Below are 16,127 nucleotides of genomic sequence, written 5' to 3' on the forward strand. Positions count from 1 at the left end.
ACTGTATGTACCTCAGACCTTGTAATGAAAACTTAAAAAAAAATAAAAATAAAAATAAAAATAAAAATTCATTGAAAACAATAACATTGACTATCAAAACCAGCTTGTTGTCTAACAAGAACCATTTTAAAATTAAGACACATGAGTTGTAGAATATGCATCAGTCAGACATCATGTATTTTCTTTGATTCACAATCTAGCCTACTTTTGTACAGTAGAAATATGTACAGTAGAAACCGATAGGAATAAGCCTTTGTCAAGGGGAAGAAAATCACCATATATATATATATATATATATATATATATATATATATATATATATATATATATATATATATATATATATCCATTATAAAGCATTTATATATATATATATATATATATATATATCCATTATAAAGCATTTATATATATATATATATATATATATATATCCATTATAAAGCATTTATGAAATAAGACATCCTCTCATCCACGTCTTCTCAAAGCAGCACTGATGTGACATGAACCTAATTAGGACAACAGCAAGGATGAACACAGCAACGACTACGACAATATCCATCTGCAGGTTCAAGTTTAAATCAGGGGGACAGTAGCTTTCTGCTGTGATAATTCAGTGTTTGTGTCACTAATATTTTGTGAGTGCATAAAAGGGTTGATATATGAAGTATGGGTAAAAGCCTGTCATTGTTAAGTTATTGTTCATAAGACAGCAGTTTTGATAAAGAAAATTGCTCTGAAAAGTGCGAAAACGTAGTTAAAATGTTTGCTTTCATTAAAGTATATTATGCAATGTATTGCACCCAATACAACCCCTCTCCTTAAGCTTCTAAGGCCATTTCACCCGACATCATTCCATTCTAATACTTTCATCCATCAGCTTACTCCCAACAGACGTTTGAACATTCACTATTTCAATGCATAATCCTCATCAACTCTGAAGAGAAGTTATTGGAAATAATACGGATGTAATTTGTTATCCTAAAACAAGAGACACATGCATTTACGTGGGAGTCATAGCTCGCTTCTCTCTGACCATGCAGTATGCCTTGTGTTGCTTTGAGTCCAAAAAAAAATAAAAAGCCCACAATCATCACAATGATCCAGCCTTGAAAAGATATCTGGGGATCCAGGTTCTGCAGGGAATTTCACTCCAGCTTTCATCCAAGTGAAAAATAGTTCCCACCACGATCAGATTCATTGCAGTGCTCGTCTACTGAATGAAGGGTCCCATACATCAAGGAATTGGCATTAAATGAACTCTGTACTGTTAAATCCCAGTTTGTTTTTAGATAAAGAGGTCAAGACAAGACACAGGTGTAAAGGGCAGCGGGCTGCATCCGCCCGTATTCGGTCTGTTTTTCATCAGTGCATTTCAAACGTCAAAACCAAACACTCATTTAGTCTTGTTGTCAAAGCTAAGAGTTTACCAAATGAGGTTTTACACCAGCGAGCCCGCTCTGCTCTGGGCGGGCACCATGACAGGCACCGCCCCCATCCGCTCCAGCGTGGCCTGGCTCACCGCGTAGGAGTGCGTGTGCTGCCCGTGCGTGGACGTCACCACCGGTTTGAGGCTCACGGAGCCGTTGCTGCGCACCATGGCGGGAGGGGACGGGGCAGAGTTTGTGGTGACCACCAGAGTTTTGGGTGGCGGCAGCGTGTGGCTGCCATTGGCAAACGATGTCGTCATCGTCGCCGGCTGCGCGTGACGGGACAGCGGAGCTGAGCCGGGTGCTGTGGACACTGTACTGTGGCCGTGTCCCGCGTTCTGGGCCTGTCCGTGACCGTGTGCACCGTGCGCAGCGGTGGAGAAGGTCTGGCGAGTGTCTCCGTTGTAGCGCGTGTAGGAGTTGGTGTCGTAGTTGGGTTTGGGGTTGTGCCAGTAGCGGCTGTTGTAGGTGTTGGTAGACGTCAGCGTGTCGTTCTCTGAGGATGAGGCGTCTGCATGGAAAGCCTTCGCCGACGATGACCTCTTGGGAGGGAGGTCATCTTCTCTGTTCAGAAGATGAATAAGTGGAAGTTGTGAGGATATCAGTGAAATAAGGAATGATGGCAGTCTTCAAATATTTATAAAAAGTTAAAAGAGCTCTTCTATGCAGTCAATAGTGAGAAACCTAGTACTACTCATTTATTAATGTTTGCCCTTATATCTTTCTGGACCATGTTAGATATACAGTGGATCACAGTAATAGTACAATAGCAAGACAAATACCAAAATCTAAAATATATATATATATATATATTTTAAAAACATTCAAACAACATAAAAAAAATACTTTGAACTGACAAAATCACTGCTTTTAAGCTGCAGTTTATTCAATCATTGCTCTTATTCTTATTATTATTTTCATGCAGTCATTTTGGGTAAATGAGTTTGGCTCCTGATAAATCTGGCTGACATAAAACATATTCGTTGTGGTTTTCTGTTCGTGGGGGAAAAGTAGAGCCGTCAGGGTGGAGAGTTAATAGGGGATTAAGCCCAAAATGAGGCCTATGTTATCAGTTATCAATCAGCCAAAGCCTCAGATATCTGAACTACGATTTATCTTCCATTGAGGGGAGAAATTGCAGCCCATTTAATCAACTGACAGAGCTTCACAGACTGTTTGAACAGACAAATTAGCCTGTGATGACGGAAACATTTGCTGTCAGGAGATAAGATTGAGCTAAATTCTCCAAACTTTTAAATCCAATTAACTTTTTTTTTTTTAACTGATTCTTTGTGATTGCCTTGCTGACACACTAATCGTTCTACAGTAGGAAATACAAAGCTGCTGCTGCGTCTTATTGCCTTTTGAGATAGAGCAGAGAGGCCAAAAATGTAGTTCCCACCCTTCCAGTCTGGAATACATGTGCAAGTAATCAATCCCTTATTGAGAAACCATATCCCATAATATTATGTTGTCTCTATGCACTGGAGACTAAGAGCGTTTGGTTGCAATTGACCAAAACCACAAATCGAAGCCAAACCTGATCTCATTGGGGATCTCCTCCTCGTCGTATTTGTTCTTGTTCTTCCAGTAGAAGAGCGTGACCACCACTAACAGGGAACAGATGATGAGAGCTAACACTCCAGTGGCGATGGTGCCCGCTATCAGACCCACGCTTTGAGGCTGGGCTGCAGGACGGAGAGACAGGAGGAGTAATGAGTAACAGTCAATTCAGTCTTAAATCATCCAGGATCAGCCTCAGCTGAAGAGACAGCTGGATGAAAGACTAAACGACAGGAAATAAGTCGATTAACTTGTTTTCAAGATCATGTGCGGAACGGAACAGTTTTGAGTAACACCTATTCTTTCCCAGCATTTACATCTGCACCGTGTTGGCAATGACAGACGGACTCAGCACTCCGCTGTCTGTCTGCTTGTATTCCTGACACTGAGCGTTATCCTGTCACACACTGTCAAAATAAAACACTATGTCACCATGTTACATTCCTTCCTGTCAAACCCGTCTGACCCTGTATGACCCCAAACCAACTCTGTCTTTTTGTTCTGATTGAAGGAGGCCTGCTGCTGTCTGCAACATGTTCTGCTCCTGTCATTTGTTTCATTGTGGTGTTGGTTTCTTTGTGTTTCTGTTTATCTGTCAGACAAGACTCACTCAAGGGGAGAAGACTTTTAACTTCCCATGTGTCAGAGTTTGAGTGAGACAAGGCTTTTCCATCTATAAATGTGCACCCCCTCACAAACACAGCCACGTCTCAGCTGGTCTGTATATATACGACAACAACAGCGTCACATGGATCCAGCAGAAAAGGAGCCGGGTGCTCGAGTGTACTCACGTGCTACGACCTGCAGGTTGAGCAGACAGGTGCTCTTGCCAATAACATTGCTGGAGGTACACTGGTAGAGTCCTGAGGTGCTGGTGCTGATGTTTCTCAGTGTTACAGTGCCCTGCATCTGGTCTGATGGACACACAGAGCCACATAGTTAAAGTGACTATAACTGAACTACTTATATCTACCAATAGAGGGTGCTATATCACTTTAATACAAGGTGTGCAAGTGTAACTATATTGTACAGTAAAAACATTTTCCTTTCTTTCACAAATGATGAATGGGTTGAGTCGTGAGTTTGGAATCATAGAGCTGTACACTACTGGATCCATTAAAAAGGCCTCATCAATTGTAGGAAGTAGGCCAGATGTTCACCTGTTCTCTTGACAGTGACGTGGAAATGTCACAGCTGTCTGTGTCAAACTAAACTCACACAGAGACAAGAGTGACATTGACGAATCCAGGATCTCATTTCAGTGTGAACCCCATGCAAAAAGCAAGAAAGGACCGACTATAAACTCAAAACACTGAGACCATTTGTTCCACCAATGTAAAAGGTTAAACTTGTTAAACCAGGTGGGCTTTCCGACTACGATCAAGAGGAGGAGATGCATCCTAAATGGAGAGTTTACTTTAATGTTTGTTTTACAATACAATATGAATCATTTGGTCTTAATATAAAAAATGTCAATCTCAATAAATCTCTCAAATAGTTGAGATTTAATTTATATATTTAATTTACAAGCTTTAAAATAATGTAAAGAGCATACGATAAGTGTCATGCAACTGTAAGAAACTTACATGTTGTTAGTTTAATTTTGTAAAAGTATTTTTACCAACACAGCTACAATTTTGCCGTGATAAAGTTTAGCCTCTTGGACAGATATCCCCACTATCATCTAATGAATGCTGATAATTGACATGTATTAAATTACATTTGTACCATCGCTGAATTTGCAGATATGATTCAGTTTCACAAATTTCCTAGCGTCTACATTATTTATCTGTGTAAGAAAACATTAGCTTTATTGTCGTGGCAGTCTGCCATTTGAAATTGATGTTACATTTTGTATATTAGCCTTTTATTGACCAGTAGTGTACAGACAAAGAAAGTGATTGGTGATGAAGATCATTTGACTGTGCAGTGGGCACAGTCGGAAAGGGGATTCCACGACGCCAGTGCTCTCTGATGCTGAAAACCAAACACAACTCAGATAAACCTGCTCCTGTTATTCTGAGAGTAGTTGAATGGGTGTCTGATCGAGGCTGAGCTAAATTTGAAGCAGCATGGCAACAGAGATGATTCGCACCGGTTCCAGTACAAAAAACTGTGTCAGAGTCGGTATTCAGCATGACAGAGTTAGCACAAAAATAGAAACAACAACATTTCTGACGCACTCATTCACAAATTCACAGGGTTTGGAACACTCCATCCATCCATCATCACCCCACAGTAGGATCAGTGTGGGGGGGGGGGGGGGGGGCAGTAGTTTGGGCCTGGCACATGACAGGTGGCAGGTGGCGGTGATGGTGGGATTGTTGCTGAGGCTCAGCAACGCTATGTGTGTGAGATTTACCAGCGAAGGTGGGGCAAAAGGGAACTCCGACGGCCAGCTTGTTTGTAATACCTTGCATGGCGTTGTGCGGCAGCTTGGGCAGCGCGTCCAGCTTCTCCCAGGAGTAGGACGGCGTGGGAATACCTTCCTCTGAGCTGCAGATCAGCATGATGTCACTGCCTACATCCAGCGCGCCCTGGATTCGACATGCTGGCACCGAGGGGGGCACTGCCAGATGGAGAGAGCGGGTGGTGTCATGTTAACCACTTTAAAATGCAAATCATATGTTTTCCTAATTGCAGGGGGAGTTTCATATTCACAAAAAGCTGAAGACTCATTAATCCAACAGTGCTTGCACACTGCTTTACTGCAAATTGTCTCAATAGTATTCTTCCGGTTACCTAAAAACTAGAGTTTAAACCTTCTATAATTTGTCATACTCATGTGTTTTGTTGTTGTTTACTCATTTTTAGAGCCATACAACTGGCAGGAAATGATGCCCACCAAGCTAAAAGGCCAAACCAAAGACCTTTCAGACAATGAAATACTGAATATCAGAAGAAAACAGATTGAAAAGCTGTAGTTCTTGCTCAACAACTCAACATGAGACTACATCTAATTTTCTTCTCTACGTTGTCTCAGTTAATGAAGTGAATAAGGCATATTGACATTTTGTTGCAATAGATGCAGCTTTAACCCTGCTGTCTTCTTATATAAGAAACAGCTCTTGTCTTACTCTTTCAAAAATCAAAAAAAGAAATATTCTGCGGTGACGTGTGGTGAGTTACCCAACACGGTGAGCCCAATGACGCCAATGTTGCGCCCCCCTCTGTCTGGGAGGTTGTTGACCAGGCACTGGTAGGTCCCAGTGTCGGACAGCTGGGTGTTGTTGATGAAGATGGAGGCACTTGTACTTGGCATGGTGGCCACGAAGCCCACACGGCCATTGAGGTGGTTGGCGAGGCTGAACACCTGGCCGCCCTGGTAAATGATCACCTGCATTGGGACGCCATGGGGAGGGGATCGAAGAGACACACAGAAGGTTATGGACGTACGAAAGGATAGAGGGATGAGGTGAATCGGTAAATAGATAAAGTAAATGGGAAAAGGTGGAAGGCAGAAAGAGACATTGGTGGCAAAGAGGTCAGAGAGAAAAAAATGTGGGGGGAAAGAAAAAATAAATAAATGTTGAAAATGAGCAATTAAGACATTTATAATTCCATTCAAAAAAAATCTGCAACAGAAATGTAGCAGATGGTGTCTGAGTTTTTATTCTTCTTTCACTCTGAGGGGCTGGATACTTTATGAATGTGATTCCTGGACATTTACTCTAGTTGCCTGTTACAGATATCTCTCACTAGAGGGAGACCTACTTCCACTAAGAGGGTGAAATACAGCTTGACAGTGAAAAGTGAAAGTTACGGAGTGGGCAGACTTTTATGTCCTGAGAAACAAACAAGCAGAAAGAGAAAAAATATATTTTATTTGTAAGTAGGGTTGTTTCTAGCTCACTGGGTAGATTTCAGGGTACATGCTAAAAGTAGGCTTTCATGGTACTATAAGGCTCTTCAGATAAAAGCTTCCACTAAATGGATATGCATAATTGAAAGCATTTTAACTTGGAAACATATAAACTCCAATCTGATAAATCAAACAGTAGCAAGGCGGGACGATTTCTACACAAGGGATCCAATCCAGCGAGAAATTAAACCTACATCCGTGATCTTTCAGAATGATCACAATGAGAACACACTTGTAAGAATGAATTACCACCTTTGGATTCAGGTAAGCTTGTCTCAGGTCCAAATTAAAGAGCAATGGATGGATCGTTTTGTTCAAAAGCTTCCCTCCGGCCTCCAAATCTGGCTGAGCAGCTCGTTTGTGAGGCCGAGCCAGATGCAAAACAGCTCTCACCCCTCAGCTGGGCCCACACAAAAGATGAAGAGGACACACGCAAACACATGGCATGTGCACACAAGTCTGACACTCACACACGCGCACTAGCTCTCACACACACACACACACACACAAGACACTTGCACACACGTACACACATGGCATGGTGGGGAATCAGAGAGACTATTCAGTTTGGTGAAAAGAGCCCTCATTGAACTGTTCAAAGACCCAGTCAGGGAAACAACCGGCACCAGTGTGTATATGTGTGTGTGTGTGCATATGTATGTGTGTGAGTGAGAGTGATAGTTCTGATGAAAGTGCAGGGGTGTGTATGTGACTGTGTCCTCCACCGCTGCTTAACGGTTGTAAATTGCGCGGCTGCAATTTCCTGAGTGCAGTACGCTCGCTTTGTCCTCTTATGTGCAGATGAATAGGCAGCTCCTCAGCTGTGATGAGAGCCTGCAACTGCATCTTCTGTGTGTGTGCGTGTGTGTGATGATTATTCTGCCTCAGACTGTTTTTCAGTGTAATAACTGTTTCACTTTTATTTTGTCCGTCCACTTTCTTACTGTCAAATATATATATATGTTTATCCATTTTCTGTCTGCCATTCTGTCCGTCTGTCTCTGCCTACCTCTCTGTTTCCATCTCTAACAGACGGCACCGGTATGACCTGGCTCGACACTCCCGGTGACCTAACAATATAATCTGCATGCTCAGTGAAAGTGATCCAATCAATCGGCCTCACACGCAACACTGAGCGTGTTTGTGTGTGTGTGTGCATGAGTGAGCAGAGGATTAAAGCAGGCCCTAAACTGTGTTGCATCTTACACCTGTCCCTGCTTTATTTTTTTTATTTTTTTCTGTGGGTTCCTGTGAGTTTTAGTTTTTTCCAAAAATTCAAAAAAGCAACAAAAAGGAATCACTCAAGGTAGCAATACTGTCCGTCAAAAAATGACTTAATGGTCAGATAAAGATGTCACATTCCATCTCTTTTCTTGGATGTATATCTCTTTCCACTGTGCTGATCCATCCATGTCTATGTGTGTGTATAAATCACCTCATCCTCTCACATGACCTGGTTGGCATTGTAGCTGTGCGCAGCGAGAAAAGAGGTCATGGCTGACACTCAGATGGCGGACGGCCCTAAGAACTCTTGCTGGACTAGCTGGACGTCCTACCGCTGGCCCAGTGGAAAAACTCTGCTACATCCTTTTCCCTCCTAAAACCCTACACAGACACACACACACACACACACACACACACACACACATACACACACACATGCACTGCAAGCATTGACTCACATTCTAACTCTTGATTGGGAGTGTTGAATTCATTAATTATGATACAGTCTATGAAAAAGTCTGATATTATCCTGTTCAATGGACCACGGAGGTAGAGGTTAGGGGGAATACTACATGGGTCAGCTGTCCAGAAACATTGCATAATTTGTTGTCAGAGGATATCACTTAAAAAAAACTAAAAAAAACATGCAAAGGATATCTGAGCATTACATAAAACACGCCCTGACAAGCAGTGCATTTTCACATTGGCATTAGCATGCAGTGCCTTCTGCACTAAAACAATATATATATATTTCTGTGATGGATAAACGGTCTTGAGCCAGCTCCAAGCACCTGAAAGGTAGATCAACACATGTACTGTTTGCTTACAGCACAGAGTCAAAGGGAGATTAGCCACATTTGATCTTGGAGTTAAGGTGTGAGTGATGTGGATTTGGTATCAGGGTGGGTAAGTGATCTGTGTCCTTCAACTACGTCCTCATATCAGCGGGAATTCAAATGCTCAAGTGTCTTAAGAAAGACACTTAGAACCCTTCTGGTGGAAATGACTGTACGTTCGCTGACTCTGCATACTGATGTCCCTGGAGGAAAAAAAAAAGAATTTCCTCCGCGCAAATCAATAAAAGATATCACATTAGAGTATATGAGACAGTGTGTTGAAGCTAAGTGTTTGAGTTGTTACATGACCTCTCCTCAGCCTCTCCACGGGGAGGAGTTACAGCCTCAGACAAACAACACGTCGTTGTTGGCTTTGTCTGAAATGTTTGGTTTGTTGGATGTGTCCTGCAAAAATGCCTTAGGCAGGGTGGAAGGGAGGCAGCAAAGGGTCATATTTGAGGCTATGTGAAAGCATCGTCTACGTGATCTATCCTCTCGCAGATTGTTAGTTTCAGCTGAGGATCAGAATCTGATCATCTAAAATACAGCTGTTCTCAATTACAGATTAACATCATTTCTGCACCACAGATCCTCTATGACCTCAATTTCACCAGAGCCTAATTTCACCAGGCATACACAATTGCTTACCCTATAAGTCAGAAAATGAAAACACAGCTCCCTTTCCAGGAATTGATGAAAACACCGGTCATCCATTTTTTTCCCCAGGCTGTATCATTTGTAAATGATTTTTAATGACACTGCAAAAAGTTGTCATCAGTAATGAAGTTCTGGACGAAACGTTCCCTCTTTAACTCGAGGAGCAAAGAGTGAATATGTATGAAAATTGGATTTTAAAACATTTCAGGTACTGACCAGATAAAACTGCCAGGCTCACCACATTGAAGAAATGTCTCCAGACTGATGCAATAACTATTTTAATGATTTCAACTACAAAATCAGTTTGAAGAATTAGTCTCACAGGTGGTGCGAGAGGAGAGTGAACCTGGAGCTTTTATTAGAGCATAAATAGCAAACAGTTTAGAGGATAAACAACATGAAACCATTGTCTAGTGTTTGTGTGTGTGTGTCTGTGTGTAGGTTTGTGTGTGTGTGTGTGTGTGTGTGTTTATCTGGATTATCTCACACCTAGCAGCCCAGAGGGACGAGGTCAGGGCTTGATCACAACGACGGCATGATAGACAGATTACACCACAGGAAACAACGCATGAACATTACGCACCCACACACACACACACACACACACACACTCCTCTGAGCTACATGCCTACATGCTGTAATCTGGAGCTCAGTTCATCCGATGCTCAGAGTAAACAAACAGGACTGGGACTTCAACAAGTGATTAGTTTAGACAGAGATTCTAGAAGAGACTCCACACACTTCACTAAACCTCAGAAATACACTCAAAACATTGATTAATTACAAGATATAAGTCAAGATTTTGTTTCATACCAACACTCCTCTCTTGCTTGTTTTGATGCTTTTAATGGTTTTATGTGAAGCACTTTGAATTGCCTTGTTGTTGAAATGTGCTATACAAATAAACCTGCCTTGCCCATGTGTGACTCCTCTCTCTCGTTCTCTCACTGTCTTTCTCTTTTGTTGAGCTGGTTGAACTACATTTTAATTCAATAATTGAATTGATTGTTTCCTTGGGCTACCTTTGTCCAGACCTGGCTGTGATCAGGGTCGTTCAGGTGGGAGGGCTAATGTGTGTTGACCCAACAGATTTGTGATCTCACAGAATTGACCAAGACATTTTACTAGTGCATTACGTGGTGGTAGCATGTAATGTGTAGGCTTAGGTTTAGGCAACAACCACGTAGTTAGGTTTATGGAAAAAACCATGGTTATAGCTCATATAAATACGTACGTAAACGAAGTAAAATGCATAAACACGTCACTAGCGTGACTTCACAATAATTCAACAACATTTTGGGACATGAACACCGGTCTGGAACACCGGCCTCCTTGTTGCAAGTCCTGTGGATATTCACATGGAGGCGTTAAATTCATGTGTCCCCCACAACAATAGTCCTATTTGACTTTCCATTGGCATTGTTTCCAAGGTGAGACTGTGATAATTTCACGTATTTCTTTGAGATCAAGCCTGTTTTTACCCATGACAGCGTATCAGTTTGAATGGGGTATTATTTAAAGAGCTACATTCAGTTGCGCTGCTAGTGTGCAGTGTACACTTTCTCCTATCATAAACATATGATATAAAGCTCACTCTTGACTTATTCATTTATATACAGAGTAGCCTATAATGTGGAATCAACCATTAAGGCTGTAAACCACAAGGTGAAGTCTTTAACTACATGATTAAACTGAGCTACAACAAACAGCCAAGTTGGCAAAGTCAGAGAAGCCAGCACATCCCGTGCTGTTGCCCTCTAACGGTGCTAAATAAGATGCATCGTCTCTTGTTGTCTGAACATGGTGTTCAAATTTACAGCAGCGAGAGATCTGAGTGGTCCGAGTGCACTCGCTAAAGTGCTAACGCAGGTTGTGAGGGTGTGCAAGTGTACAGACATCTGTTCAGTAATTCTTAATGGCTTTTAGCGTCAACTGTAATCACTCATGACATTCTCTTCCTCTAAAATGACCTTGCACTTGTACTGTCGCCCAACGCAGCACTTTGTTTCATCACTCACTTTTTAGACTGCTTACCAAATTCACATTCGCACAACCTGATTGCAGAACTGCAGTTCACACAGTATTTGTTTATTCTTGTGTGTGACTGCATGGAGTGTGTGTGTGTCACTGTATGCATATATGCATGTACTGTGCAACTTGCAACAATGCACGCTTAAAAAGGTGTGTGCCCCACTGTGTTTGTAATGTTCCCATCTACATTAACAGGGTCATGTGGTACAATGCAGCGTGAAGGTACAGCGGGAGAACACTATGAATGTCATGCATCCTTCTATGTGTATCAGCTCCCATCCTCACTCGCCTGGCATCTAAAAGTCACATGCATTCATCCACGAGTAAGTGCCTATACGTGTTTATGTTACTGTTGATTTGAGTTGCATAAGCCCTTATCCACAGGTATTACTCTGTGATGTGTGCATTTATGGATGTATGGAAAACATGCATGACAGTTGTCACACTTTTGTGCAGTCTACACGCGAGTATATGTGCGAAGCCAGTAAATATATATAAGCCCTCCATGTGGATCTGCACTGCATTTGTACCAGCAGTCTGTCTGCCAGTTTGTGTGTGTGTGTGTGTGCCGGTGTTTGTGTGTGTGGTGAGAACAGCTGCGATATAGAGCCTGCCGTGGGTGTGAGGTAATTAGTGCAGAAGATGATTGTATTATTTGGACGGCCGACCAGCGCCGGGGTTCAAAGTGAAGGGAGGCAGGTGAGCTTGTACGGCCTGCAGCTGCATGTTAAACAACTCAAATGGAATCACAGAAGTCCCGCAAGGGGGGAGGAAGATTGAACGAGCGAGAGAGGGAGGAAGGAAGGGAAGGTGAGGAAAAAAAAAAAAAAGAAGAGTGTAGAGAGTAGCAAGCCAGGAAGCGACAATGGCGAGAAGCCAGTCAGTCAAAATTCACATCAATAAGTCAAAAATCTGTAAATTAGCTTCTGGATGCTCTTTGCTGTACATAACATTGTTTATAAGGTAGAGAAGTGCTACATGACATTGCTGTCCTGCAGGCTACACTTACAAAGTCATCTAATCTATGGACACACCTGAAGCTTACAACTACATCTATATTACTAATACAGTCATCTTGCATAACTAATATCTTCTTAAAGGTGGGTTCAGATGCACCGGAAAGAGAGATTTTGTCTATTTGTGTTGTGTGCAAAAAAAAAACTGTGTTGTAGCACTCTGTATTTTTCACAAAAGGCCACTGCACATTTTGGCAAACAAGTGCAAATACATAACGTCAGCTTGGGTTTTCTTTAATGACCATGCGCGAGAGCAATTGCTATATTGGAACTGCGCTGGATGTCCCACAAGCACCAAACATGTTCTCTCTCTCTGTGCATTGTGCAAATTTCTCAATTCTCAAGGTTTGTTTCAGCTCTCTTTGCGCTGCATCTGAGCACACCTTAGTACAGATCAAGTCATGTGTACCTGCTTTGACTTTAAGGTTGGCGTTGGGAAGCAGCACGGTCATCCACATGATGCGGAAGCAGCAACGTTTCATTGGAAAATAAGTTACATGCATCTCAGTAGTACAGTATACAACTCAGTAAACAGTGCACTGCAGCTCTGGCTGTTTACGGCCCCTCGCTGTTTAACATCTACATACATCTGTCATCACAGTTAAGACCCAAATTGATTTGAGGAACTCTCTCTGCTGGGTTCCAAATACCAAGAGTATATTTTGCAACACCCCTATCATCCTCCAGCACTGACTCTGAACGCTTCTTTGCTGAAGACTCTCATGAGGAATGCTCTGTCACTGTGACTTAGTGGGTTCATCAGTAATGTGTTGGGTACCTGCTCTGGCTGGTTGGCATTGGACAGTGGTATCACCATCCAGATGATGTTGAGGTTGTTGAGGGCAGCGCTGGTGGTGAAGGAGCAGGGCAGGACGGCTGCTTGGCCGCGGGCCACCTGGATGCTGCTCTGGGACACCGTCACATCCAGCGCCCGCACACACACTGCAGGAGGAGAGAGGCAGCGATCAGCGCCTTGATGCACGGTAGATGAGCACATACAGTATCAAGGAGTACACAAGTGAAACAAGAGAACAGACAGAGCAAAGCAGATATCCAAATGGAGCCATCACAATTCCAAACAGATGCATATTGCACAATCTTTCTTACAATATTTGCAATATTGTCTTTACTGCAGGCTATTGACTTTCATTATTGGAAAGACAGACACACGAAGGAGGGGACGTCTATAAGTAATAATAAGAAAAACCTCTGCCATGTACAAAAAAAAGCAGTGTTTCATTTCTTTGCGCGTCCCTTCTCCGCAGCCTTTTAATCTTAACAGCAAAACAAACATGATTTCTGAACCAAGGTCCACTTTTGAAATGCTCTCAGCAGCAAAACAAACATCTAGACCACACTGTGAAGGATCACATGAAATATGCAATAGTTAAACAGGGAAACACGATAGGCTGTCTCTTGAGTTATTCATTTTTCTAAAACATCTTGCTTCTTGCTGCCTTCATGGGAACACGGTCTGTATCAATACATGCTAAATGAACATGACAAGTGGGGAGGGTGATGGTTATTTCGGATACTATTTGCTGCTTCTTGAGCACATGCGGCATACAAAACATCCATGAGAGCTTGTTGTCTTGTGCAACAAACTCAAAACTGAGGTACTGAGAAGCGGCTCTCCTCAACTGGATTCAGCTGTCGGCCATAACAGACCCCCAGAGACAAATATGTATATACAGCATCCTATTTCTAGACCAGCTAAAGACATTACAGCCGAAATTAAGTTAGATCTCCCCCGCAAGCATGTATCCATGTCCAAAAACCCCGCATGGGAAGTACTCTTGTCTAAACATGGTGAGGAAGATGATGGCACTGATATGATTACAGATAATTGATCATGTCCTGTGAATCATCCTTGTTAGTGATAATGTAAGATGAAGATCTTGGCATAAGCCAATAGTAGAAACCACCAGCATGTCATTTGTGTGGTACGTAGGAGTCAAGCCAGATGTCAAGTGCAAATAATGATCGCCTGGCACAACAAAATAGAAATCTCACAACCAACCATACATCCAGTCATTTGTATTATTTCTAAGTCACAACATATATGGCATCTGCTATGAATTTCAGGCTGTAAGTGTCATTTTTGCTGAATTTGGGTTTTGACTATCACATCATATTCTCGCTGACAGACTGCCTGTTGCTCCCTCTCGGTGTGTCCGGAACCTGCGGACTTCCTACGCTTTCCTTCTGCTGGCACTCACGACATGCCCTGCAGGCTCACTGCTGGCATGGCGGAGATAGGCAGCGCTCGAACTGCTCTTCTTAGTTACGGTTCACAAGAGACATATCCGTGGAAAGACTCGCCATACATTATGCAAGCAATTTAACTTGGAATGTCCATGTGTATCACTTACAGCAGTATGGTTCCTCACTGTAACTCAGCAGCAGGACAGTGTCCGCAGTTTGTACGTCACAATGCAGCTAATGAGCTCCCTTTAGCCCTTATGACATCCACCATCATTATGAATATAATAAATAACAGTCTTTGGTCACCACTCTAATCTGATCTTCCTTTATCCTCTGTGTACACAATGTTCACTTCATGCACACAGTCAACCTATGTTCTTATAGGAGTATTAACGGCAAAGCAGGATAAGTTCACACAAAAGGTTACGACCCTAACGGAATGTGAGATTGCATTGGCAGCATGAGATCAGTGTAAGTGTTTATTCTCATGGCCACAGAGATATTTAATGGGCTGGATTTAGGGAGGGAGAAAGACAGAGGAAGATTGAAGAAGAGAAAGAAAGAAAGAGGAGGTCCTAGAGGAATGAAGATAGAAAGAGCTTCTTATCGTCCGTAAGCCTCCTCCAAGGCAGCAGTCTCTCAAGCCCACAACAGCTGGAGGGCTCATTTCAAAACACTGGATTAGGGAACCTCTGCGCACAGAGCCTGTAAGCCTCCACAACCAAAGAAGACACACACTCAAAATCACAAACAAGTCCAGAAACATACTGTACATACAGCGTGCACATATGCACACACTGCCCTCCCCAACACAGACACACACGTGACATCCCACCCACTGCCATGCACACATATTCAAACTCATCAGTGGATGTCATCGGTGACATACGTACGGTTGCCCTTCAGGGACACATCTGAGAGACGGGAACGGCTCGACAGCTCAACAACCACACTGCGCAGTTGCTTGGCATTGCCTCATTATTGCACAAACTTCTGCCAAAGCTTTATGCCAGCTCTTCAGCGCTACTCTTGGAGCATGTCCGGTAGACAACTGCTCTTCCAGAATGAATACTTTAAAGGCCTTGATATGTGAGGGATGAATGGGGAGCAGCTCATTGTCAAATATGGCCACCCAGATACAAAATGCTGTGTTTTGTGCTATTGTGGTACTACAAAGAATATAGCTCTGCTGTTTAAATTACTATTCTAGTCAGGTGCAAACTAGAGTGATTTCAGGAAACACTCAAAGACAGGCCAGGGATTGATACAGTAGCTGGTTCTTCATGCTTTTCCTTTTTTTCTT

The 16,127-nt window shown here is 42.6% G+C and overlaps 1 protein-coding gene across 1 annotated transcript in view; it reads right to left on the bottom strand.

Moving 5' to 3' along the window:
• Positions 1-367: 367 nt before the first annotated feature.
• Positions 368-16,127, bottom strand: part of igsf11 (immunoglobulin superfamily member 11) — an 85,779-nt gene continuing 70,019 nt past the window's right edge. The window contains exons 3-8 of the mRNA XM_076100284.1: positions 13,398-13,561; positions 6,123-6,330; positions 5,407-5,562; positions 3,785-3,907; positions 2,971-3,118; positions 368-1,994 (exon numbers count right to left, since the gene is read on the bottom strand). Coding sequence (XP_075956399.1) covers positions 1,442-1,994; positions 2,971-3,118; positions 3,785-3,907; positions 5,407-5,562; positions 6,123-6,330; positions 13,398-13,561 — 1,352 coding nt within the window. The 3' untranslated portion in view covers positions 368-1,441. The remainder of the gene's footprint in view (positions 1,995-2,970; positions 3,119-3,784; positions 3,908-5,406; positions 5,563-6,122; positions 6,331-13,397; positions 13,562-16,127) is intronic.

Source organism: Anarhichas minor, unplaced genomic scaffold, assembly GCF_050575085.1.
Source record: "Anarhichas minor isolate MPS153535 unplaced genomic scaffold, ASM5057508v1 ptg000026l, whole genome shotgun sequence".
Lineage (NCBI taxonomy): Eukaryota > Metazoa > Chordata > Actinopteri > Perciformes > Anarhichadidae > Anarhichas > Anarhichas minor.